The following is a 26,168-nucleotide window of genomic DNA, read 5'->3' on the forward strand; positions in this document are numbered from 1 at the left end:
TTTTCGGGGGGGGGGGAAATCTGAAGAAAAAAAAATCAGTTTTTGGGTGGAAAAGCCGAAAAATTTGTACAATTTGGGGTTTTTTTCTCTATTTTTTCAGGGGTTTTATTCCCCGCAAACAACATTTTCGGGAAAGTGTATTGATAAAGAAGTAGAAAAAACCCGTACGGATATGGTCGGAGTTGTTTTCAGAAAATATTCAGAAAAATTCAGACTTTAATAAATGGGCCTCCCCGTGTATGTGGCCAAAATGCACTGGACAACATAGTACATGTGTCCAACTAAGGATGAGGCTCTTCAAGATTTTTTGGTGGCCACCAGCTTGTCCAAGATCTTCATAAACCTCTCTGTATGCCCCAGAAGCAAATGAAATAGCAGATAACTCTCCCACAGCAGAGAAAATCATAAACAACAGTAATCCAAGCAATTCTGGTACAGTGCAGTAAGAGAGTAACAAATCAGATGTTTACTTTCAGTCATTAACTACTGGCTTGCACAGTACGTCATGTGGCCCTTGTATGCTAACCTTTAAAATAAAGCCGTCAGTAATAGTGATGTGTGGGTCTGTTTTACCCAACCCTAACCCGCCCTCAGTGAACCCGCGACTTCTGGGTTCCTTTTATAGACCTGCTGCAGCCCCACAGTCTATAAAAAAAGGAAGCTGAAGTCGGAAGCCAATGCAGTGCAAGGTGGCAGGCGGGGAGAGCAGGAAGAAGAGGGTAAACCCGCAGGTATCAGGCTGCCCGCACATCACTAGTCCGTAACACCGTCATAAATGTTCCAGGAAACAAAGCAAAAAGCTATATGTGCTTGTGTTTATATTTTAATTAGACAAGTAAAAAAAACTGAAGGTATAGAAACCCTTCATAGCCTTATTTAGCCCCAAGCATTGAGTAAATCTAAATTTGCTCATGCATATGTAAAAGTCATTCAAATGCAAGCTTTACATCAGTGTGTTGTCTTAAACACTCAAGTTACATATAAGAATTACTTGGAGCTCACATATGCATTTGTCACACGTTATAGCCAAAAACAACATTAGAGGAAACCAGAGTTTCCTCAACTCAATCCTTGCTATATACAGATTTGCTGAAGCATGCACTTTGCAGCATCGGTTTTAAAAATAGTAGCAAACCTTCAGAGATTTGGGAAAGCATTTGTTTACATGAGGATCAGGAGAATGAGGAAAAATGGTTAAGTTGGTGTAGAAAAGAAATACTGATCCAGAGAAGTACTTGCTGCAGCAAAGCATAACAGGAGAGTTGTCCAGCCAACAATCCCATTGGGAAAAAAATGCAACCATGCAAAGTTACCAATGCAAAGAGCAAAGGGACCAGGTTGTCATATTGCAATAAATACATTGTCAAAACACAATTTAAAAGGGTTGTTCACCTTGCAAAACTTTTTTCAGTTCAACTGTTTTCAGATTGTTTCCCAGAAATAAAGACTTTTTTCAATTACTTTCCATTTTTTTATCGTTTTTTCAATATCTCAGTTTAAATTTAAAGGGGAACTCCACAAAAAACATAGCTAAAGCTTTTTAAAAAATAAACATAATTTCAAGCAACTTTGCAATATACATCAATTAGAAAATATGCAGACTTTTTATGATTTTTAATGATTTCTGACAGTTCCCTAAGCCTAGCCCCCTGCTCTCCTGCTGATCTCTCTGACTACTTTGCTGAGCTGGCTGACTACTGTTACTTTGTATCAGCAGCCATCTGTCTTCAGCCTGCATCCTCCAAACCCCACAATTCCCTGCACATGTGATTTCAATAAGGAACAGAACATCACAGTGCAATGCATTGTGGGTTATGTAGTTCCTGCATGCTGTCTGTAAACTGTGGAGAAGTTACAATTTGTAACATCAGTGTTTAGTCCCTCCTTCCCTGCCAGGATTTCAATTCAAATGATGCAGTAAGAGAAGAACTGTTAGCTGGATAGAAAATGGCATTTCTGAAAACATTTTGAAGAGACAGGTAACTGTGATGGGTATATTAGGGGTTTCTGTGTTATGTGGGCCTCTTTATCAAATTGTGGTTTGGAAGCCTGAGTTTCCATTTAATGTCCCTGTCTCTAATGTTTGAGTCTGTCAGTTCAGTAATTCAGGTGCACTCTAAACTGTTACAACTTTGCAACATTTAGCATCTCTTGAGTATTAGCAACTATTGTATCAATAACAGTAGTTGCTTTCAATGAAACCCAGGGATTCTGCTCAGCAGGGACAAGGATAAGAAATGTATCAACTAAATGTACCAATTTAGAGCGGTTTTCAGGGTCTGCGACACCACTTTCGGAGCAGCTTTATAAGGTGAAAAATGAATTAGAAAGTAAGTAAAAAGTCTATCTGAAACCAACTGAACTGAAAAAAGTAGCATATGTTTTTGTACATGTTGGATACACTTGGTGGTGCATATCCATGTTTTATCTGGAAAAGGGAGTTCTGGATACCAGTTATAAAGATCTGCAAGGCACAACTACTGTTTTTCCAATGGAAACACTTACCAAAATATTGAAAGGTCGGACGTCTCCACCAACATCTCTACTAAGGAATCCACCATTTTGGTATGGAATATTATAGTGTTCATCATTTTTCCAAGTTCTCTGTGGTCAGCGAGACTCAACGAAGCTTTGGAAACGCTGGTATAGGCCTATGAACCAAACAACAAACCTCCTGATTAAAATGATCCCCAATAGGTTACATTAAATCAGTCAAAAGCAATCGTGTAGGTGCCTTTGATGTCTATGGGAGAAACATTAGCTAAATTAGCTAAACTCATTTAAATAATCAGAAGTAGTAAATGAGTAAAAACTCTAGGCAAGCAATCAGATGTCATGGCATCACTAGGTAATATGCACATTCTGCCCACTAGGTATCCGACAAATAACAGCAGAGAATATGGATAACAGTTTATGTTCGTTTGGTTTCAGGTTTAGTTAACCTGGTAGTGTAAAGATCATAATATTATTTGGTAATAATATTATTTGAGAACTTTCCTGCTCCACAAACCTGAATTTAAATGTCCGGGTCTATAACAGCTGCACAGCTAAAATTTCGATTTTAATGTAAATAATTTTTGAAGTCCACATTTTTTTTTTATGAATGGATTCAGACAAAACCTTTACCTTCTTCTGTCTGGGTTACAGGAGAATGTATGAAGCCTACTGAGTGGCACTAATATTTGAATTGCTAGGATTAAAGTGCCATTGTTCGTTGCATAAAGCTCAAGTTCTGTAAAAGGGGGAAAAAAGGAGCTTACAGAAAGTTTGGCAGTAACTTCTAATGCAAATTCCTGAGCCTAAGTACCTCTGTATTTCATTCTGAGCAGCTATGAATCTGTTAAAATGCTCTTTACAGATTTCCATGACTCAATAGGAGTGGGATGTTAAGATTTGTCAGCACATCTTTTGAAGCATGGTTTTAACATTATCTTAAAACAAAGAAAAAATGCCCAGATAGATTGACTTTAAAGCAGTTTTTCCCTCCTTGAAAGGCAACTGAGAAAAGGGCAGCCTGTTTTTGTTGAAACCATTATGCATTTTGTTGCACAGCCTCCTAGTTTCCAAGCCAAAAATAATACAAGCGGAAGCCATTCTGCAATCATCAAAGCATTCTCAGGTCCGAACAGACAAAGTACTATTCAGCTACTGTTGCACAGATGTTCAGACAATTCTTACAGTTACACTCCAGCCAACATATCTCTGATTACAAATCTGAAAGCCTTTTTAATGTCTTGCTTGTAAAACAATGTGTTACATAAAAAACAACATTCCCACTAATCTTTGCATCCCTGGAGCCAATAGCTCTTTCATTATTGCTCACATACTTTCTCAAGAAGATAAAACTTCAATACTCGTGACTGTACATTTTCTGACATTAGCAATTAATTATTTTGGAAAGAATGTTTTTTGATTAATGAGATGGTGCTGACTGGTTGCCCAGCAGAATACCCTGCCAACAATGTGTACGCTGGTATTTATATATTACTATAATGTATAATAATATTTCTTGGAATAAAATGGAGGTTTTTGTATTAAGTTTCTATAAAAACTGAATGAATGTACCCAGAGATAATATAAAAAATAGGTGCCCTATAAGATAAAAACTGCTGACAACCCCGGAGTTCTTTACTCCTTCAGCACAGTTCAGCCAGTGGATAAACTCTCAAAACCACCCCTGTTGCCTTCATGCTGGGGTGTGGGTCAGATTCTGATTGACAGGTAGGTCTAATACGTCTTTTAGGGGGGCTCCCTTTCTTAGTAGAATAACTCAAATAACCAACTCCAGCACAAACAAAACTTAATAAAATAACAGACTCTGGCAAACACCGCACACACAGAGAAACAGGATTTCCATCAGAGCCGGTTATTTTTAAAGAGTGAGCACCTAGGTTAAGGGTGCACCCCCCAAAGGATGTATTAGACCTGTCAATCAAAAACTGACTCCACCTACTGCATAAAGACAGAATGAAGAGGACAGGTTGCTCAGAGGGGGAGAGTGAAGGGTAACGATTATTAATAAATGGTACAGAATTTTTAATTGATTATATTTAAAAAGTTTCTTTTTTCAGCAAGATGAAGCTTATATTAAAATTTAATTTTCACAATAGATCCCCTTTAAACTGTAAACAAAGCTAGTGTCACTTATATACAACAGGTTATGCACAAGTTTACAGTTCTTTATGCATAAATAGCATGAATAATGCATTAAGCATACATGTTAAGCACTTTTGCCCCCTCTTCCACTAAAGACAAATAATCTGGAGCCGCAAAACATAACAAAGCTTATAAACTTGTAACTTTTTGTTTAATTTTAACTGTTACAACAACAGAATACAACAAACAGAAGTGCAGTGTGCATGTGTAGGCCTACTCTGAAATAAATTAAACACTGAATTGCCTAATAAATGTTAGTGTTCTCATCTGTTTAATGTAACTTCTGTTTCTAAAGCTCCATGCTGATCTTCTTTCTCTTGTCTTGAGTGTGTGACCGAGGTAAGGAACATGATGATTCATCTTGCTGTGGCTCGGTCTTGCCTGTCACTCCTTGGACATCTATACAGCCCTCGCACCTTCTGGCGGCTTCCTGAGTGTGCAACCGCAGTAAGCTAATAGGAAGCTTACCGCGGTCGCACACTCAAGAAGCCGACAGGGCTGTATAGACAACGTGACAGGCAAAGCCGCAAGACTGAGCCGCAGCAAGCAGGATGAAGTGCCGCATGAGGCTCCGGAGCCGCGGTTTGCCTACCCCTGGTCTAGGTCTAATAGAAGTACTTCAGACTATCAAAGGAAAGCCAACTTGGAGACAAGCAGATCTTAAGAGCAAAGTTTTGTCCTAAATGACCTTGATCACATTACTGCCCTGGCTGAATTATTGAATTATTCAGATTTTAATAAAAATAAAATGACTTAGTATTAGTTTCCACATCAATTATGTAGATATCTGTAGGGTCTAGATTTCAATTTAGATCTAGGTCACAATTATTCACATACAGGAATGGTATCTATTAAAAAAAAAAAATCTGAGAGCGTTGTCATTTAAGGCAATTGACAAACATTAAAACCACACAGAAAGAACAAGAGGACTATTGTGCCATCAGCATTGATACATGGTTGCTCTATAACTATCAAATATAGACACAATCAGTCAAAAGTTAAGACTTGTGTAAAAGGGATATAAAACTGTACCACTGTGCCCCCTAGTTAATTAAAGTTGATGACCTGAAACCTAATTATAGATGAGAAAACGCCAGCAGGGGATTTCGGAAATCAAAGCGCCGCGAGTGCATTGCGCTGGCCTTTTTGCATTCAAGCAGGCGGAAGGCAGTTCGGGGAGATTGTCGGCCGGCAGAAGAGGCGATTAGTCACCAGGCCTCTAAATCTCCTCAAATCTGCCTGTCTGCCCCTACCCTTAGATTGGCATTAACTATTTTCCAAGATTGTCAATTTCTAATCTGCAAAAGCAAATTTTATGCATGAATCAACAATTTAGTGCTGAGTAGTACGGTGTACTAAGAACCACAGGAAACAATTTATCCAAGTATCAGCTTACTAAATTTGTTGAGACTACCCCGAAACTGTAGTTAAACACTAAAGTAGTTGCTGAGAATAGTTTGTTTTCCCCAGTTCAATCTTTGATAAAGTAACCATAGTATGTACAGCAATGGATAGGCTAGGCTAGAGTGAAGGTATTGAGTACCTGTACTCAATACATTGTGTTGTATTGTGTATTGTGACTAGCTTTCATCCAATTCTGCTGGACTTTAAAATCATTGCTACTTTTATATTATAATAGAAGTCTCACAAAAGTAAATATTATATAAAGAAAGTCTTTGAAACAGAAAAAAAAAAATCTAATTTCTATTGCCAGGAGGACCGCAAGTACCTACTCGCGATCTATGAATGCAACAAAGAGCTTGTTCATCCTGTGTGACACATGCCTGGCAGTAATGATACAGTCTGTGTATCAACACCATTATTTGGTCAAGAAAGGTTTCATTTACAAATATAATGAACAATGAATTCCAAAAACATGACCCAGCAATGCTCTCCCTTAAATAACAAGGTAAATACCTGCAATCTGAACCAATCCAATCTCATTCCTCTGAAGTCAAAAACCTCTCCATCTTCAACTAGAGGAGGAAAAAGTGAAACTTTAAAATGGCCATGTTCTGCTCATGCAAAATAAAGCATTAAAATGCATAAATACAGATACGCATTCATAACAATTACATGCAAATATTCCCAATAACCTGTGTCAGCTGCAACACACAACACTGCATGGACTTTCCTTGACCAAGTAACAGATTTTGCACATATCCCTAGATAGATTTATACTTTTCATAAATCATTTAATTCCCTTAATCTCAAAAGCAGAATTTATCTAAAAAAAAAAAAAAATTCCACCTAATGTAATGTGACAAAATGTATTCAGTAAGATGGGAAATGTTCATGCTGTCTTTAGGGCGGAGAGAAAAGCAATTTATAAGTATAAAGCTTTCCCCTTTATATCCTTCTGGTCACACTTGATTCGATTTAAGAAGCATTGAGAAAGGAAAAAGTGAAAAGGAAAAGCCACTTCTTTAGGTGCATACACACGGAACCTATAATGCTTCACAAAGGTTGAGAAACACAACTGCAATATGATAAAGGAAATTTGGTAGGCAGAGACTTCTGCACACTCTGCTAGATTCTTATGAAGCTTTTTGTGTTGATTTGAGAACCAATTTCTAAATTTTAACCGTGCTCTGATATTTTTTTGCCTCCAACTATAGAGGTAAGATGGAGGAGTTTCAGGTCTGGATGGCATACTGGACCATGAGTTAGAAGATTCTGAAGATAGGTTAATAGAGCAGGGGGTAGATATATATAGTTGAAGCATGCCGGTTTAATAGGATCTCCATGCACAGAAAGACAAAAAAAAAATTATGAATGTTGGGATGGATGCGTACTACTTTCAATTTTTTCTCATCTGTGAACTTATTCAGTCAGCTTAAGGTCTGTAAGGGTCATGCATTTTCTGTTGGGCTTTGGAGCTAAATGAATTGGAGAACAAACTGCTTGATGCTATGGTTAGTCTAAAATTGGAAGAATGTTATGGCCTCTCAAATCCTACATAGTTAAAGAAGAGCAGCTTTCCTACTCCTCTCTTGCAGTAAGTAGATACCTGCATACAGCTGAGGAGAATTTGTATGGAATGATCATAAAGAACTATTTTATCATGTGAAGTACCCACTTATCTGACTATATTCTCCCCAAAATAGGTGGCTGCTACAGCCAAACTGCTTACCATATATAAGCTTTAAAATAAAGGCTGGCGATATACCCTATCCCAAGAAGGAAAATGCAGGTTGCTTTTGTATGACTAACAATACGTTTCTCCCACCTATGGGAAATGGGTGGATTCATCAGTAAGTTGCCCCTGAGGGATGTAACCAAAAACCAGAATGTTTCAGTCATGCCCCCTGCGCACATTCAGCTATCCATACCTCTTTTAGCTTCACAACTCAGAACTGAGACAACTGGGAAATCAGTCACTAACACACATAGTCAATGTTTTTGTGAAAAACATTTGCATTACTGGCATTTTTCTAGTTGGAAACAAAAAGAAAAACACCAAGACATATATAACTTTAAAATCGCAAAGTATTTATTAAGAAATAACTTACCGAACTATGCTTGCGCTCCTCTTGGAAAAGGCGACAGGCCGACGATCTATCGTGCGGCACTCGACTTCTCCTCCCTGGCTATCTCCTATAGAAGGCAGGGAGGAGAAATAGAGTGCCTCACGATGGATCGTTGCCCTGTTGCATTTTCTAAAAAGGAGCGCAAGCGGAGTATTGGTAAGTTATGTCTTAATATAGACTTTGCAATTTTGAAGTTAAATATGTCTTGGTGTTTTTTTCAATATATACAAACAATTTTTTGAATTTTTTTAGATGTTACTGGTCCTTTAAAGGGAACTCTGTCACACTAATAATTCCAAATCCTTTTTTATTGTATTAATCAATCAAAATAAACTTTACTAAGCCCTATATACATCTTTTCCTTCATTCTTTTGGAATGCACAATTATAGCATATAGGCAGGTGCCATTTTGTGGGAACAGTTATCAAGCTAAGTTCTGCATGATCCTAAAATAGTATGTATGAGCCAAAACAGGGGACCTAATAGATATGACCATGCATAGGCTATGCAACTGTAGATAATGAAGGGGTGGGGGGGGTGCAGTAAAATCTAGGAAGTGCAGAAATGAATGATTGCTGTGAATTAGGCATAGAGGCAGATAAGGAAATATATAAGTGACAGCTGATCATTTTAAAATTAAATGGGTTAATAAACGGTATGGATGTTTTAATTTAAAAAATGGATTTCACGTTTAATGTTAAAAGGACTTTCAGTGTACAGCTTTTTAGTTCTGGTTGAAAAGCCCCCGTTTAAGTCACTTGCTTACAGTTTTGCAGTCTGTCACAATGACACTTAAAATTGGTAACACTTTCTTTAGCTATTTTTTAAAGACTTTTGTTTATAAAAGATTTTAAATTTTAACACGGTTTTCATAGATATTAAATGAAGTTACACTTTAAGAAATGTAGTATCTGTGTCAATCATATATGAGATAATAAATGAATGTATTCATTCACAAATTATCATTTATTCACAAGTTATCACCAGGGGTACGTATTTCAATGAGTATAAATGTTCACCATACAATAGTTTCTTTCCCTCATTAAGAGAAACAGGACCCTAACAATCACAGTGTACATTGAATTTTGTAGAAATTAGTTCTGGAAACATTATAACTAATTTAAATCTCAACAAACTATCACACAGTGAGTTTGTATTGTAGGTAAGTCATTAAATATTTCAGATATTAGAGCATAAATGTACATAATATACTAAAATGGCTGATGGGCTAGACATGCAAAATACTCCTACCTTGTTTCACACTCAGGGAGGTCATAGTGTTCACAAATGATGACATTATAATCGATTCATCCTCAGGGCACACAGAAAGATTCTATAAGAACACAAAGCAAAGTTTATTTCATAAAAATGTTCCCAATAGACATTATAATCATCTGAAAAGAATGCTCATATCTGAAAATAATATGTTGCAACATGTTGGTTTTAGCATTTAGAGCTGAACAACAAGATAAAATCAGTACACAATCAATTCTTTTGCATGAATACAGTTTGCGGGTTTGTAAATTTACATTACATTTGTCTTATCGTATTTGATGAAACAAAATTAAATTTTCATGAAATAAATGCATTGGAGGGCCATCTAGTGTTTACAGCGATGCAATGAAGGATTCAAACAGAAGTATTTTGTTTTATACAACCGTATAACTGTTCACTGTACGCAACCATTCCTCAACAAAAAGACATTTTGCTACCATGACTCCTCACTGATTGAAAGCGTACATTTTATTAATTCACATGGTAACAAAATATTGCATTCTGCTAGGGGAAAGTAGCAGGAAAAAAAAAATCTTACCTGCACAAGCTCATTTAATACAACTGCATCAAAGCCAGACAAGTACTGCACATAGTATCGCTGCATCACTGGTCCATACTTCCGTACATGCGCTCGAAGTTCTTCCATATAAAATATGAGCTCAGCAATGTGCCTATTCAAGAAATAAGAAAAAAAAATTTAAATTAAAGACAATAGAATTATGCTATTTTTATATTCCGTGAAAATGTGAATAACTTTGAGGTGTAAACCACAGCATAGTTCTGCAGAATCTATAGCATTTGTTGGTACTTAACATGTATTTTTAACATCCTAATGCTCCAACTTGCTTCAGGTGGCTCTAATGCTGACCACTTAAAACTAGTTGCACAAAAACAAAAATTAATAGAGTGCTAGAAATGATAGATTACATTATTTTTTTGCATAGTCAATCAATATTATGCCAAGAGGTTGCATGTACATGAACAATTAAATTACTGCAGTAAAAGGTAGCAGTATTTTGAACACTCAAGAAATCAAAACACAACTCACTTATCCATAAAGTCATCTGCAATCTTCTTTGGAATATTATCTGCATGACGGAGTAGCCATATTATTTCATCACGGGCAAATGATAATGCCATGAATACAAAAAGTGCCTAGAGAGGGAATAAAAGCGCAGTTATTAATATGCAAGCATTTTGTTCATGTCTGTTAGCAAACAGCACTGATGAATAGGTAGTTGATTTTCTCATATAAAGAAACAAAGGAAAAATGATTGATTGCTGTTCCAAATAAATTGTTCTCTACATTAAAGATTTTATTATTTTTATGTTTTAAATTTGTAATTTTACTCTCTCTCAAATTAAAATCTGCACTTCTTTGGTAACCTCTTATAGTTATTTCAGGCTGTCAAACCGCTATAGGTAGTTACAGTTTTATACAAGGAATGATTAGGAGCACAGTTAAGGAATCTTAAGCACCCCTGACCTGCTTTATTATTATTAAGCCGTCTAAATCATTCCATTGGCTAGGTAACAACCACCAACCATTAACATTTGGGATGAAATAGAATCTATGGTTGGCTCACCTGGTACCCAAACTTGATGAGATTACTCTAAAGCTCATATACACTATAGTCAAATATATTCTTTTCAACATGTCATCGTCTCCATTTTGTTTTCTGATAAATTTAAGAGAATAGCTCCTTAATTTCCCCATACAAGTCCTCAGAAAGAAGTCCTCACAGCTGGTAAATCAAGTGCTATATGCAACTAAATTCTATTAGTTAGGTTACAGCAGACAATCCTATGACAATTAACTTTATTAAATGTGTTGTGTTTAAACAATATAGAGCAACGTTCAGCATTCCTGGAGGGCAATTTAGATACATTTCATATAATCAAGAAAGCACATAGGTTTGGTTATAATCACCTTTGCCTGTTCATAACATGTATTTATTATTAATTGATAATTACAAAAAATTGTATTCCAGAAAATGTGTATTGTTTGTGATCACTTCCATGATGAAAAATTGTGACTGTGACTGGTATAGCAGACACCCCTTTACAACATTCACCTGAAAATCATGCTCCTGCTTTTTGTTAAGCGATAACTTTGCAGATATATTTGTTTTACTTGGGGCAACTAAAGTAGTCCACAGTGAGATATGATTTGAGACAGCTCAGTCAGTTTTAATATAGCGTGATATTGGGTGATATTATGCTTACTGCACATATAATCCTTTTCACCTTCCCCATTTCCTTTGACTTACTTTGGGACCCAGAAGGCCTGGCTGATCGGAAAGTACGGTAGCAAGTTCTTTCAAAGCAGACCTTAAAAATTTGCGCCTTTCTCTGTGTGTTGCTCCTCTTAAAATAAAAAAAAAAAAATTACATTTTCAGAATGGATGGCTATTGCTTTTACAGCCAAAAAAAAAATCAATAAAAACGGAGTTCTCCTACAACTCCATTAGGAATTCTGCTCCCCAAGATTTCTTTGATCTGAAATTGCCTAAGTTTTTTGGCTACACTCAAGCAATGATCAGATTCTCTCTAATTTTTTTCTCCAATTTCTTCAGATTTTTAGGGAGCTAGCACACGGGCAGATTCGGGGAGATTGAGTCCCCTGGCAACTAATCGCCCCTTCTGTGGGGCATCAATCTCCCCGAACTGCCTTCCCCCTGCTATAATCACAAAACACTAGCGCCAATGAAGTCGCACAAACTTGCCTCACAAGGAAACTTCGGAAATCAAGTGCCGCGAGTGCATTGGCACTGGTGTTTTGTCATTATAGCAGGCAGGGGAAAGGCAGGCAGGGGAGATTGTCGCCCCGCAGAAGAGTCGCCAGGCGACTAAATCTCCCGAATCTGCCCGTGTGCTAGCCCCCTTAAGGTGTTTTCTAGAAACCAGCTCAATGTCATTGCACAAAGCAATGACTACAACCAACTATTTATTGTGGGGTCAAACATAATTAGAACAGTTACTACATGCTATTTGTTTGCCTTTATAGGTCTTTTCACTGTACCCTTCCAACAGAGATCTATTTTTACAAAAAAAAATTCTGATGCCTGAGGTAAAGCTACACATAAATGATAGACCTATCTCTACATAAGGATACACAACAGTACCAAAGAAATATTACTTACGCATGTGAGACTGCATTCTCTTTACACTCCCTGATGTCATTTATCCTTTTGTTGTAGCTGGAATTAAAGAAAAAGAAGTATATTATTTAAGTGAGTCTTTATGTAATAAATTGTTTATAGGTTTAAAAGTGTGGAGCATATTATAAGTATGTCATGTGTTCACATTTGTAAAAATATGCATGTCTATACGAACGTAAAATTTATCCTGAGAGATGAGACTTTGGAAAAACTATATACAATAACTGTTTAGAATACAAATTGCAGCATATTAGCAAATAACATCTGCCATATAAGAGAATATCTTGACTATTTTCAATATGGTAGAGATGTATAAAGATCTATCTGCAATCCAACACATACACAACACTTGTAATATATAAAATAGAATTTTTGCCACACATTAGATTATCAGATTAGGTTAACAATAAGGGACAATTCAAAATGATGCTTCCATTTCTTAACAGCCAAGATTTAACTATAAATCCTTGAAGCATTGTACTGTACTTAAAACATCCTTTCTTCCTATTTGCTACTGTGCTGCTACCACTACAGTACTGTGTAGCATCATTGATTCACTGACTAGCTCACTAGTCGATGATTTCAATCCAAATGACAATCTGAAGCATGGTTTGGAGATCAAGTGCACATTTAAGACAAACCAGAGCCAAACTACCTGGAAGCTTGGGCTAGTTACTCCCACATAGTGTGCAAAGCTGGTACAGACAAACCAAAATAATAAAAGAGGTTACTGCTACATAAGGTAAATCTACAAAAAATGTCTAAGCCTTTTTTAAATCTAAAACTACTGCATTGAAAAATTACTTTTGTGTCTCAGTGCTTTGTATGATGTTATTCAGTAAAATGAAAACTCATCAAGAAAACACTTTTGCAAAGCAATGCACTTGAATAAAAGTGCTTTCTCTGATACCCAACAGTGCCCTAAGAAATGTCAACACTGGCAGCAATTTAAACCCAGTAAATGATGGGGGCCTATTATCTGGTTTATCTGATTATTAAACATTAGAAAATAAAATTACAAAAAAAACAAACAATAAAATACATGTGGCAGTAAGCAAAGCACTTTGTGCACCATGACACTTAACATCAAGTACGAGGCTCTGTCTTGTGATATTAGAAGTAGATAGAAAAATGAGCATAAAACACTGTGGAGAATGGTAATAAACCCATATAAAAACATTTTTATTCTGGCTGACCAAAGTAGAAGAATAGCTAGGCTACAGAACAAGTACCCTCTGATGTTGACAAATAAATCTTCTGCAGCCTTGTGGAAATGTAAAACTTCATCTCTGTAAAGACAGATGCATGAACTGCTCTGCAGGGCGAGCTTCCACAAATTCAATGATGTAGCATCTGTGTTAAGTATTCCATGGCACAAGATAAATCCAACTGGAAAAAAAAGACATTTGTCAAATGCCAAGTTCAAACATAATACACTACTAAATTTTGTCAAACATCAGTGTTTGTCTGAAGCCTAGATTAAGTCTGTGCCATAGTTCAAAGTGCAAGCAACGAACCATATTTTACCCACAATGCCATAACCAATTATCTCCTAGAAATGACGGACCTCCTTGTCCCTTGAAATAGAATGAAAAATGAAATTCTGTCATGATTTGTATGGTTTACTTTTTATTTCTAAATTACAATGTTTATATTGCAAATAATTTACTCTACAATTTAAAATTTTATTCTTAAACTAACAAATGTATTTTTTATCTGTAATACCAGTAAACCCCCGATTCTCTAAAGAATCGTTAATGAAAGAATGGTAACAACAGTGAGGCAGCAAAATGTGATGGGTGCTGATTCACTCTCCATCCCCAGGCAGCAACTGGCGACGCTAATTTGTGGGGATGTAGAGTGAATCTGTGCCGATTGCTTGTTGTTACCTATCTGCTATTAGAATTCTTAAATTTTGAGTTTATTGGTAGTAAAGTGTTACTGAAAAATTTCTTTATAAACAACATTTTTGGTGAAAATGTTCTCCTGTCCTTGAATGAGTTCTCCCTGGTGAGGTGTACTTAAAATCTTGACTTTAACATCAGATGAACGCTGCACTCTTGAAAATGCAACATAAAGTTGACCATGACCAAACACAGGCTCAGATAGGTAAATGCCGACTTTATCCAATGTTTGTCCTTGTGATTTGTTGATTGTCATGGCAAATGCAGCCTTAATGGGGAATTGTCGTCGTTTAAGTTTAAAAGGTAATTCCTGGTCAGAACTGGTAAGGTCAATTCTGGGAATCAAAATGGTATCACCGCTATGGGATCCTGTAAGCACTTCTGCCTTGATAACATTTTGTCTCATGCTCTTCACAACCAACCGTGTACCGTTACATAAACCTTGCTTAGTGTTAAGGTTTCTTAACAGCATGACTATTGTTCCTACTTTGAGTATTAGATTGTGTTGTGGTAATCCAGCAGGGTTGATAGTGTTTAAATATTCTAATGGGAAATTAAGTTTCTCATTTTCGTCTTCAGAATCAATACAGTCTGTACTCAGAAAGACACAGCTTTGTCCAGGAAGTAATGCAATCACTTGGTTGTTTATCATGTCAACATCAATATTTTTTGGAGATAATATAGCCCGTTTTGCTAATAATGGTATCTGGTCTAATGATATTTCTTTACCAAAAATTTCTGTGACCAAATCTTCACAAATAAATTCTTTTGGGATTTGAATAATATCTGGATGAAGTTCAAAGTCATTGGTAAGCTTTCCATTTCCAAGTAGCAATAACCAATTGTTATATTGGGGGTCTGCACAGCGCATGTTTTCTACCAAGGTTACTTTCTCAAAGTAATGCCAATTTTCGGAGTAGCTGCTGGCAGTCTGCACTGGTGACAGAGGCAGACAGTTTATTAACTGGTGTGACAGAGGCAGAGGAGTAGCTGGTGGCACTGGTGACAGAGGCAGTGGAGTAGCTGCTGGCAGTCGGCTGGTGACAGAGGCAGTGGAGTAGCTGCTGGCAGTCGGCACTGGTGACAGAGGCAGTGGAGTAGCTGCCAGCACTGGTGACAGAGGCAGACAGCTTATTAACTGGTGTGACAGAGGCAGTGGAGTAGCTGCCGGCAGTGGTTGTGCTAGTTTAGTAGCTGTATCCTCAAATGGTGCCCCTGATGGCTAGCACAGTTCTCAGCAGAGAGATATAGTGAGGAACAACACACCGTATGAAGGATGATTTAACTGAGGAGAAAGGGCGCATACAGACGTTCAGTGGGCGGATTTGTTTGCTTTGACCCTTGTGACCTGAATGGTGCGTGTTGATTGGGCAGCGCGGTGCCGCCCACGCAGGTACGCAACCGTTTCCCCTCCTACAGTGTCGCTAGCGCCGCCATTACACAAACTCACAGAGGAGTAGCAACATGGCCGATGGTGCGTGCTGATTGGGCAGTGCGGTGCCGCCCACTCAGGTACGCAACGCTTCCCCAGCAAAGAAGAGGTGGTGGGAGGCAGAAGGAGACAGCGGTAAGAGTGAGGGGGACGGTGTCTGGGGAGCCTGAATCTGCCGCCAGCACAGCGCATATGCCTCCTTCCTAACCTATGTCCGGCGTGTCTTTCAGCTGACACGCCGGGCACTCACAGAGGAGTAGCAACATGGCCGATGGTGCGTGCTGATTGGGCAGCGCCGGGCACTCACAGAGGAGTAGCAACATGGCCGATGGTGCGTGCTGATTGGGCAGCGCGGTGCCGCCCACTCAGGTACGCAACGGTTCCCCAGCAAAGAAGAGGTGGCGGGAGGCAGAAGGAGACAGCGGTAAGAGTGAGGGGGACGGTGTCTGCCTGAATCTTATGCCAGCAACCTATGTCCGGCGTGTCTTTCTGCGCGCGCATCTTTCCTAGCCTTTCAGCTGAAGATGCGCGCGCATCTGCCTCCCCGACACGGCGGGCATGAGTGAGGGGGACGGTGTCTGCCTGAATCTTCTGCCAGCAACCTATGTCCGGCGTGTCTTTCTGCGCGCGCATCTTTCCTAACCTTTCAGCTGAAGATGCGCGCGCATCTGCCTCCCCGACACGCCGGGCATAGAAACAACCTTCGTTTAGTATATAGGATTAGTGTGGAGGCAGCCATCTCAGTGCAGTGTGCCTGATTCTGAGCTTTGAGAAGGAGTCAAAACTTCAGGATGGAACTGCTTTGAGACAGCTATTGTTTCTCTCCTTCCCATTGTATTTTACCACAACCTAGGCCCCGCCTAGTGGTAGACATGAAAATAGCACCCAAGCAGTAAAGAGCAGGGGTTAGCAATGCAAACAATCCTTCAGCAGAGGTGTCAGATAGCGGCTATCTAGTAAGCTACCCATTGTTCGGTTGATAGACTGCTGATGGTCTGCTGGGGAGGGAAGGGCGGGGGGGCCATATCACTACAACTTGCAGTGTAGCAGGAAAACGTTTATAAGATGACCTAAGCACACCTGGGAAACGGACAATATGCCTAGCCCCATGACAAATTTCAAAATTAAATATAAACAAAACGGTTTGACCTTTAAAAAATGGATTTCAGTGCAGAATTATGCTGGAGCAGCACAATTAACTGATGCGTTTTGAAAACATGTTTTCCTGCGACAGCATCCCTTTAAGAAGAGTTTTTATTTAGCATAAAAAGGAGTAAGTTAAAGGGGACCTGTCACCCAGACATAAAAAGTTGTTTAAAATGAAACATGAAACCCAGATTCTATGTTTATTAAAACATCTATACCTACTATAAATCTGTTTAAAACTCTCAGCTGTCAATCATATATTGCCTGCCTACAGCATAGAGGCAGGGCAGGCAATTACTTTCATTTTCTATTTTGCACTGCTTAGATGTCACTGCAGTTGTTACATTCCACCTTCGAATGTGTAGCCAGTGCATGGGTATTCTGGCTCATAAACAAGATTTTTGCATGAGGAGTACAAAATAAATGATTTAAACAGGAATTGTAATAAACAGAGACAGAGGCAATTTCAATAATCTCAGCAGCATGTATTGACTGCTGAAACAATGCGTCATTATTTAACTTCAACCGATTTCAGACATTTTTGAACCAATGAAGCAGGGTGAGATTATTGGTACCAAGATATAAATGTGGCCATATATTATAAAATAATCTCATTTGGCAAAATCGGTGGAGCTCATTTCCCGGATATGCCCACCAAAGGTGGGCAATATCAGGCTAATTTAATGAGCCGACGTGTTCCTCGATTCGACGTGAAAATTAAACCTGCCTGGTTTTTGGCCAGATATTGGTTGGAGGGCCCTATACACGGGCAGATAAGCTTCCAACTCCTTAAACCTGCTTGTGTATGGCCACATCTTAGCAGTAGAGACGTTAGGATAAAAGGGGAAAGTCAGATAAAATTCAGGATAAAAGGGGAAAGTCAGATAAAATTTAGGATAAAAGGGGAAGTCAGATAAAATTCAGGATAAAAGGGGAAAGTCCGATAAAATTCAGGGCGGTGAATTTGTTGTTGTTCAACGTTGAGTTAACGTGTAGTATGATGAAGAGACCAATATTCTGATATGGGTTTCAAATAACCCTAGCAACCCTGCATTAATAAGAGACTGGAATACAAATAAATTACACACAGACTTTTAATGGCCTTGAGAAAGCTCTGAGCATGAAGTGAAATGTACATTGGCCTAGGAATAATGATGCTGATCTGTGACTTGCAATAATGATGCCAGAATAGATGCGATTGATGTCCCTGATAAGAGTGCAGTCTCTCAGATTAGAGGACGTCTGGAAGTTACAGCGTGCAGCAGATGCAAGTGTGATTTCAGCACGTGACTGAATGCAAAGGAGTTCATGTGGCAACTCTCTGGGATCCGGATAAAGCGAAGGTTCTGTGAGTAACCAGCTTCCCCTTCCCCCTCCTACACAGATATCCATACTATCACCAAGAACAGTGTCCGCTATGGTGGACATTTGTAGTAACATAGGTATTGGGGATATGAGTGGGACAGCAACAGGAACATGCTGGGAGGATGCACTATGCACATTTAGCTGCCACAACCTTTCACCTTGATATACAACATATGCCAAGCATCTCAACAGTCACGCGATATTCATTATTAAGAGAATTGTAACTTCCTTTAATGAGCTCATGGACAGACTGTTTCTATGGGAAGCATAGGGTGGCCACCCTGCAGGTTTTGCATTGTTCATATATGGTGTTTTTATATATCATAATGTATTGAAAATTGTGGTTTTAAAAATGAATTGAGGTTGTGTTTGCAGGATCCAGTGCACCATAGACCACCATAGCAAATTTAAATGGTACTGAAAAAATTCTTAAGATTGTCAATTTACTGTGCCGCTAGTTGGATCTCTTTATACTATTTAGATTTATGAATAGGGGAGGGCCTGAATAGAAAGGAGTAATAAAAAGTAACAAACGTTTAGCCTTACAGTGCATTTGTTTTTCAGATGGGGTGAGCTCCATTTGAAGAATTGGGGCAGAAGAAAAAGCAAAATAATTAAAAATTATAAAAAAGAAAAAATGAAGATTAATTGGAAATATGCTTAAAATCAGCAATTCTAGAACATACTAAAAATGAACTTAAAGGTGAACCACTAGATTTTACTGCAAGCTACACAGAAAGGGGTGTATAATGGCAATGAGGTAAAATAGGTTAGTGGCAACAAGAATTCACCGGCACACAGGTAATGCAAGCAGGTTATACCTTGCTAAGTGTTTATTGCAGCCTGCAACGTTTCGGGGTTACCCCCTTTATGTTGCTTGATAAAGGGGGTAACCCCGAAACGTTGCAGGCTGCAATAAACACTTAGCAAGGTATAACCTGCTTGCATTACCTGTGTGCCGGTGAATTCTTGTTGCCATTGGATCGTGAGGTTGCCGTTTCCTCCATTTTGCTGTGCACCAGGGATCTCTACCTTTCGGGAGGGCCAGGGTGTGCGAGTACTCTCTGGATTGTAAAATAGGTTAGTCTCACAGCTGATCATCAAGTATTAAGCTTTTCCCCTAGGTACAGGGTAGCCTTGCCCTTTACACTTTAACTCCAAATAGCGGATTTTAAAGCCACCAAGAACAGTGAACTAGATTGCAGTAACACAATAAGAGTGAGGTTGATGGTCTGAGTGACAATGTTTGCATTTACGACAAGTTCCAAATTTATGCTGGAAACGTGCCCCTTTGGAGCATTAATTAATTGCCTCTGAATTTTTAGGGCAATGGAACATCAGGAGATTAATCGCTAGTGATAAATCCCTGCTTCTGCAGGCAACTAAACTCCTTTAATCTCCAGTAAAAGCAATAATGTGACTCGCTGGTGGTAAACCCTTTATCACTTCAATCTCCCAAAATAACTTGAAGTTTCCTCTTGTAGCAACTTCAAGCAATTTTGGGAGACTGAAATGACACATGGGTTATACCACCAGTGATTCACATTATTGCTTTTACAAGAAATTTCAGGAGATAGTCGCCCATAGAAGCAGAGATTTATAGAGATCTATTAATCTCCAGGTGTACCATTGCCCTTAGACGTGAATTTGGATAAGGCCTAAAGCATCTTTAAAAATCCTTTAAAGAAATACATAAATGGATACTTTCTTTCAGTACTTTTGTGCTGCATGAAAATGTGTCCAAATTGTTAAAACACACAATAGCTACAATTCACTTATTTGTACATTTTAAAACTTTGGTGCTTTTTCATTGCAGTCTCCACTTTCTAGGCAAAACGCTTACTTCTTTAGCAAAACTTTTTCATCATACATCATGGTTTCAGCAAGACCAAGACTTTTTCGCATGCGCATTACGATCGCTGTGTACTGAAGCTCATGGACTGTAAATGTTTCTATTTGTAACAGCCCAGCAGTCTTAACTGGACACATGTCTAGGGGAAGGCAGAAGCTTGGCGCATTTACTTCTGCAGCCCAATGTTTAATGACGTATTTATTACTAAAATGCCAGCTGCAATTAGGGGGAATGGTGCAAACTTTAAAAATTGACTGCGAGGGACACAAGCAAAATCTTCAAACATAAGGTTAGCATCAGGTTCAAGCAAGAGGGTTCTATAATATAGTGTGGGATGGAGGTGAAGCCTTTCGTTGTCCTTTAAACCAGGGAAAAGATAAATGATCACCATTAAGCAAACTAGTTCTCAGATGAAAGCCAACCTTATAACCTGGGAAAACCCCATCCATCGAGACAGCAGAAGCAGGCAGCATATAAATAGCTTTACCTAGTCACTGCTATCTATCATAGCAATTAAACTTAGTTACCTGCTTGCACATGGCAGATATGCAACAGGAAGCTATTTTGCAAACATATATAACAAGAAGCACAATGGCATTTATTAACTGCATACTTACGAATAATCCACTTCTCCATTGTGTCAAGTGAAAGGTACTCACACGGCATCTGTTTAAACAAGCATAAGAAAATAATTTGCATATATACTGCAAGATAGCAACTCTATAGCTATTGTACAGTCAATTTGTTTAAATATAAAGGACAAAGGATTCTGCAGCTTCAAATAATAGGGGACCTGGGCTACTGGATACTTGCACAAAGTCTCTATAACATGAAGGTTATATAGAAAGTGTTAAGTTAGCCCTCTACAGTAAAGGTGGCCATACATGGGCAGATAAAGCTGCCGATATCGGTCATTTAGACCGATTTGACAGCTGATCTGCCCGTGTATGGGGGCTTCCGATGTGTCTTCCCGATCGATATCTGGCCACAATATCGATCAGGAAGGTTTGATTTTTTCCCGTCGGAGCCCCTTGGCGTATCGTAATTCGATCATTCGACCATACGGCCGAACATTCGAATTACCCCCGATATAGCCATTCAGTTAGTGGCATATCGGGGAAAGATCTTTGAGTCTATGGCCAGCTTAACTCATATCAACCAATTAGCAGTAAAGTGATGTGCAGGTCAGGAAAAACTACACCCTGCCCCCACCCACCCGCAAAACCTTAAACGGTATCTGACCCTAACCAACAAATCCTTAAACCACATCAGACCCTAACCTTAAAAATTTTGCCATCTTAGCATTCACCCTTATTATCTAGCTCTATGCACTATTTCTGTATGCGCCTCTGCTTCAAAGACAAGAAATCTTTGGGAAAAGTGGAGTGTTCTTCCTCAGTCTGACCTGCACCCAACCCTAACCCGCAAGGGAGTTTTCATCTATTTTCTCAAAACACATTATTTGATGGCTGTGCCTGATACAGTTTGTTTAATATTAGCTGGAAGCAAAACTAAAATGGCAGACAAAAAGAAAAAGCCTTCATCAGCTATGCCTGTACATTTAGGCTGTGCTGTTTTCAGAATATGCTGTAACTACAAGAAATCTGGATGTTTTGAAAATTTAGAGATTGTACCCTAAAAAATACAAGAGGTTAGGATTCTGGTTAGTGAGAAGTCATACAAAACAGCTAACCATACCGTGTCAGATTGTGCTGGGTTCAGCATTGTACTAGGAGCACTGATGAGACTCAGAAGTTGTGCATTGCGCCACTGCTCAGCTGAAAGATTCCTTCTTGGATAAACCATTTGCAGTGATATAAGGGCATCTGATAGAGACTAAAAATGATAAGCAAAGACAAGTAATATTTACTATTTAATGAATATTTTAAGTAACAATAAACCATATCATAACCAGATATAACTAAGCTATTATAAATACGTCCAAGTCCACCCTCTACCTCTTGGGGGCCCAAAGCAACTGATCTTTGGCCAGCATGAAGACAAGTTAAGGTGAGATTCTGAGATCTGTAGTGCATGCAAATTTTTCTTATACTGGATAAACCTGGATCGAAAGTAGGATGGCTGTAATTATGATAATGGGCTGGGGAAGGATGTATATAGCAACTTTGCTATATACAATTCATTGCAATTTTCTATGGTTTTTAAGTTATTTGCATATACATTGCTATTGAAAGTGTTTGTCTGTCCCTTTCTGTTCTCTGCCCTGATGGCTTAGACAAGTGATCCCCAACCAGTGGCTCGTGAGCAAGATGATGTTTACCAACCCTTTGGATGTTGCTCCCAGTGGCCTCAAAGCAGGTGCTTATTTTTGAATTTCAGGCCTGGAGACAAGTTTTGGTTGCATAAAATCCACATGTAATGCCAAACAGAGCCTCCTTTAGACTGCCAGTTCACATAGGGACCAACAATAGGCAATTACAGCCCATATTTGGTACCCCAGGAAGTTTTATCCTGCTTTTAGTGATCTCCAATTATTATAACATTTGAATGTGGCTCCCAGGTAAAATAGGTTGGGGATCCCTGGCTTAGATTGTTGATACAATGTAAGACAAAGCAGCTGATTAACAGACCTAACTTTGCTGGGGAACCAAGACTTTTGCAACATTGTTTAAAACCAGGAATTTAGCAAATGCTGCTTTCAACAGCAAACATTTTTACAAATAACTTAATTAATTAATATAAATTGCTTAAAATAATGTTTTCTTTTATTAGGCAATTTTTTATTTTGGGGTTGACTTGCCCTTTAAAAAACACTGAAAATTGTAATCAAATTCTAATCACTGCAAACTGAACATTGTAAGTCTGAAACTTACATTTTCTTTCATGATTCAAAAAGTGTTTTTTGGATTAATATCCCCTTTTATGATGGTATCAATACTAACTGCAGAGCCGGTGGCTGTTGGTAGGATGTTTATAATACAGAAACATCTGAAGTGGAACCGATTACTCATCACTGCTATATTAATTTCAACTAGTAGTACAAAGTGATATTAAAAATAAAACAGATTTACCTTACTATGGGGAACAAACTCCTCCATCATCTTCTTCAAAGGGTTTTCATAGTCCACTATCATCTGTCCAAGTCGAGGATATTCCCGATCACTAGATGAATATAGAATATATAAACAACAAGCACTTGCTTAAAAGGAGACCTTTCACAAAAATGTAATTAAACATTATATTGACATTCTGCTCACTTCCTTTTTTTTTTGTGCACAATTATCTTGTCATTTTTTTTTTTTTAAGTAAAGGTAGTAAATGGCAGCATATAATAAATAACGGATTCCACAGATTGAAATGCAGGGTTGCTACTTTGACAAACCGTTTCCAAATATCCCTTAAGGTGGACATAGATGTTAAGATTCTTCAACCAATTTTCATGTGATCAAAAAAGTCAAATTATCATAAGGTTAGTCAAATGATTGTGCATCTAATGATTTTCATCTGACATTGGTCAGAAAATCAGTCAGATTAGAAATTTCTCATCGTTCACCGTAAAATATATCCATTGTCCAATTGTTTGCAGGGTCAATCAGGTAGCTACTCACAGTTTCCTAGCTTCAACTAGACGATATTGCTTGAAATGGTGTTTTTGTTGATGCACAAATCATATATTTAAACGATTGTTTCAGGTCTTATGATAACGAAAAGATCTTTTAAAAATCTCAACATCTATGCCCACCTTTAGGCTCAAAGTGTAATATATCCCATCCCTCTCCTTGTTCTATTGCAAAGTGATGAATTGTAAGACTTGAAGTCGCAGTTGTTTCTGATGAGAGCATGAACTGAACATGTGCTGTACCACAAAGCATAAATAAAATTTACCTTGCCCCATGGGTCATTTCGTGTGAGTAGTTGTACAGTCCTATAATGGCTTTCCTCTCCTCAATCCGAGAAAGCATTATCATTAGTGTTGTGTAGGTTACAATGAGATCTAGATAGTTCTTTGTTAAATCAAAGTTAACTGTCTGTGGGGAAAAAAAACAAGAGAAAGATGGTCTGCTGGTAATCCAGAAATCTCGCATTTAATGAAGCCATGAATAAACACATTTCACAGTATGCAAACAAGAATAGTCAGCACAACCTTGTTAAATCTTCTTACTTTTCTTTAGATGGGTGCAGGTTCTCCAGTGGCCACTCTCCACCAGCAAATGTAGTCAAAGTATGATATGAACAGCACCACAAATTGTATTTGAAGTTTAAAATGCCTTTATTGCTCAAGTGACGGGCATTACCGCAACGTTTCAGGCCTCATTTGGCCCTTTTTCAAGCTAAACTGACAACCATTACACCAGTATTTAAACATTTAGTGCCCTCTAGTGGACAATTAGCAACAAATTACAATCATGTGAAACACATTGTTACATTCAATAAAAATAGGTAACATTACATAAAAAGTATCCATCCGGTGAGCAGTGCAACAAGTATAGGTGAAGAAAGTTCATTTGTAATAATACTGCAGGAAACCTGCAAGAATACAAGATAAAAACAGTATATAAGAAAAAAGTTTTTTTATAAGAAGGGAAATATTTTTAATTTAAAATAGTTTTATCTAAAAATAGGCTTGAGATCATACTCTTTATTCAAACCCAATGGACATAATGTCTCCAGTCTCCTGATCCAGAAGGCCTCTCGGTATAGGAGTGTTTTAATCCTGTTCCCCCCTCGGCGTTTTGGGGTAACCACTTCAATCACCTGGAATCTTAACTGGTTGACATTATGTCCTGCTTCAATAAAATGTCCTGCAACTGCTTGCTCCTTCTTACCAGTTTTAATGGCTGACTTATGTTCACGGATACGTTCTCGGACGGTTCTCGACGTCTGCCCCACATATGCTAAGCCACAAGGGCATTTGATGACATACACAGCATAGGAGGAAATACATGAGAACCGTCCGAAAATCCGTATGGGTGTCCCTTTTCTGGGATGGTATAAAAATTCACCCCGTTGAATGTTGGAGCAGCAGTTGCAGTTTAAACAAGGAAAAGTACCATTTTTACCTTTTTCTTTTAACCTTACACTATTTGCCCCTATATCTGTCTTCACTAGGGTTGAACCAATAGTTTTTCCTTTTTTGTAGGCAATCATGGGGGGTCTTTCAAATGCTTTAATATTCGGTAAGTTGTCTTTTACTAGAGCCCAATGGGATTTCAATATTTTTGTAATATGTTTACTTAAAACATTATATTGGGTAACAAAAGTAACATGTTCACCAGATTTTTTCTCTTTTTTCTCCAGTAGCATTGTTCTCTCTTTTGTTCTCAATTCATTATTCTGCCTATGTAGTAGACCAGATTTCAGGCAAGGGGTTATCCAGAAGGTCTACTACATAGGCAGAATAATGAATTGAGAACAAAAGAGAGAACAATGCTACTGGAGAAAAAAGAGAAAAAATCTGGTGAACATGTTACTTTTGTTACCCAATATAATGTTTTAAGTAAACATATTACAAAAATATTGAAATCCCATTGGGCTCTAGTAAAAGACAACTTACCGAATATTAAAGCATTTGAAAGACCCCCCATGATTGCCTACAAAAAAGGAAAAACTATTGGTTCAACCCTAGTGAAGACAGATATAGGGGCAAATAGTGTAAGGTTAAAAGAAAAAGGTAAAAATGGTACTTTTCCTTGTTTAAACTGCAACTGCTGCTCCAACATTCAACGGGGTGAATTTTTATACCATCCCAGAAAAGGGACACCCATACGGATTTTCGGACGGTTCTCATGTATTTCCTCCTATGCTGTGTATGTCATCAAATGCCCTTGTGGCTTAGCATATGTGGGGCAGACGTCGAGAACCGTCCGAGAACGTATCCGTGAACAT

The 26,168-nt window shown here is 38.2% G+C and overlaps 1 protein-coding gene across 2 annotated transcripts in view; it reads right to left on the reverse strand.

Annotated features, from left to right (window-relative positions):
* The window catches only part of nckap1.L (NCK-associated protein 1 L homeolog), an 81,045-nt gene that overhangs the window by 26,264 nt on the left and 28,613 nt on the right, over positions 1–26,168 (reverse strand). For both annotated transcript variants that reach the window (NM_001094500.1, XM_018234508.2), the window contains 12 exon segments: positions 2,506–2,651; positions 6,574–6,632; positions 9,438–9,519; positions 10,000–10,132; positions 10,510–10,616; positions 11,732–11,828; positions 12,605–12,661; positions 13,855–14,011; positions 20,939–20,987; positions 22,020–22,157; positions 23,354–23,444; positions 24,168–24,310. In NM_001094500.1, coding sequence (NP_001087969.1) covers positions 2,506–2,651; positions 6,574–6,632; positions 9,438–9,519; positions 10,000–10,132; positions 10,510–10,616; positions 11,732–11,828; positions 12,605–12,661; positions 13,855–14,011; positions 20,939–20,987; positions 22,020–22,157; positions 23,354–23,444; positions 24,168–24,310 — 1,259 coding nt within the window.

The sequence above is a fragment of the Xenopus laevis genome, chromosome 9_10L (genome assembly GCF_017654675.1).
Source record: "Xenopus laevis strain J_2021 chromosome 9_10L, Xenopus_laevis_v10.1, whole genome shotgun sequence".
Lineage (NCBI taxonomy): Eukaryota > Metazoa > Chordata > Amphibia > Anura > Pipidae > Xenopus > Xenopus laevis.